Raw genomic sequence first — 1,089 nt, 5'->3', positions numbered from 1 at the left:
CAGGGACACCTGGGTGCACCTGAGAGGCACCTGTGGGTACCTCAGGGGCACCTGGGCACACCTGGGGGGCACCTGTGGGTACCTGCAAGTACCTGGGGGGGCAGCTGTGGGCACGTGCGGGTACCTGGGGGTCACCTGTCCCTCACGTGTGCCCCGTGCCCGCAGGACTCGGTGCGGCTGCTGGCGGTCGAGGCCTGCGTGAGCATCGCGCAGCTGCTGCCGCAGGAGGAGCTGGAGGGGCTGGTGATGCCCACCCTGCGCCAGGCGGCCGAGGACAAGTCCTGGCGCGTGCGGTACATGGTGGCCGACAAGTTCACCGAGGTGGGGGCACCCCCGGGGTGGGGTTTGGGGGGAAATGTTTGTGCAGGGACCCCTCGGGGACCCTCAGGGACAGTGGGGACAGTGTTGTGGTGTCCCCGCAGCTCCAGCGCGCGGTGGGGCCCGAGATCACCAAGACCGACCTGGTGGGAGCCTTCCAGAGCCTGATGAAGGACTGCGAGGCCGAGGTGCGGGCGGCGGCCTCGCACAAGGTCAAAGGTCAGCCCCAAAGCCGCCTGGCACCACCCCAAATGTCCCCAGATCTGTCTGTCACCACCCCAAAGTGTCCCCAGATCCGTCCGTCACCACCCCAAAGTGTGCCCCCAAATCTGTCTGTCACCACCCCCTGGGTCATCAAATCCCCCTGTCGCGGCCCTAAATGTCCCCAATCCCCCCTGATGTCCCTAAAACGTCCCCTCTGTGTCCCCAGAGTTCTGTGAGAACCTGTCCCCGGACTGTCGCGAGGCCGTGATCATGGGCCAGATCCTGCCCTGCATCAAGGTGAGGCGCTGGGGCACCTGGGGGCACCTGGGACACACCTGGGGGCACCTGGGACACACCTGGGGACACACCTGGGGACACACTGGGGCATCTGGGGGCACCTGGGACACCTGGGGGGCACCTGGGGACACCTTCTGGCTCCTCCCGGTGGCCTCAGGGCCCATGGGGGTGCCCTTGGGTGTCAGTGTGTCCCTACCTGTCCCCCCCTGTCCCCACCTGTCCCCACCTGTCCCACCTGTGCCCACCTGTCCCCCCCGCCCCAGGAGCTGG

General features: G+C 67.7%; 1 protein-coding gene across 1 annotated transcript; it reads left to right on the top strand.

Moving 5' to 3' along the window:
* Positions 1 to 104: 104 nt before the first annotated feature.
* LOC113962054 (serine/threonine-protein phosphatase 2A 65 kDa regulatory subunit A alpha isoform-like) lies at positions 105 to 842 on the top strand (the record flags this gene model as incomplete). The annotated part of the gene is made up of 3 exons (XM_027672864.1): positions 105 to 321; positions 423 to 537; positions 749 to 842. Coding segments are annotated over 3 exons (426 nt in total), but the record flags the coding sequence as incomplete, so codon positions are not given.
* Positions 843 to 1,089: the final 247 nt, after the last annotated feature.

This window comes from Neopelma chrysocephalum, unplaced genomic scaffold, assembly GCF_003984885.1.
Source record: "Neopelma chrysocephalum unplaced genomic scaffold, ASM398488v2 Primary Assembly neopelma1_100092, whole genome shotgun sequence".
Classification (NCBI taxonomy): domain Eukaryota; kingdom Metazoa; phylum Chordata; class Aves; order Passeriformes; family Pipridae; genus Neopelma; species Neopelma chrysocephalum.
The sequence above is the reverse complement of the archived record's forward strand: the minus strand, read 5'-3'. Positions and strand labels throughout refer to the sequence as shown.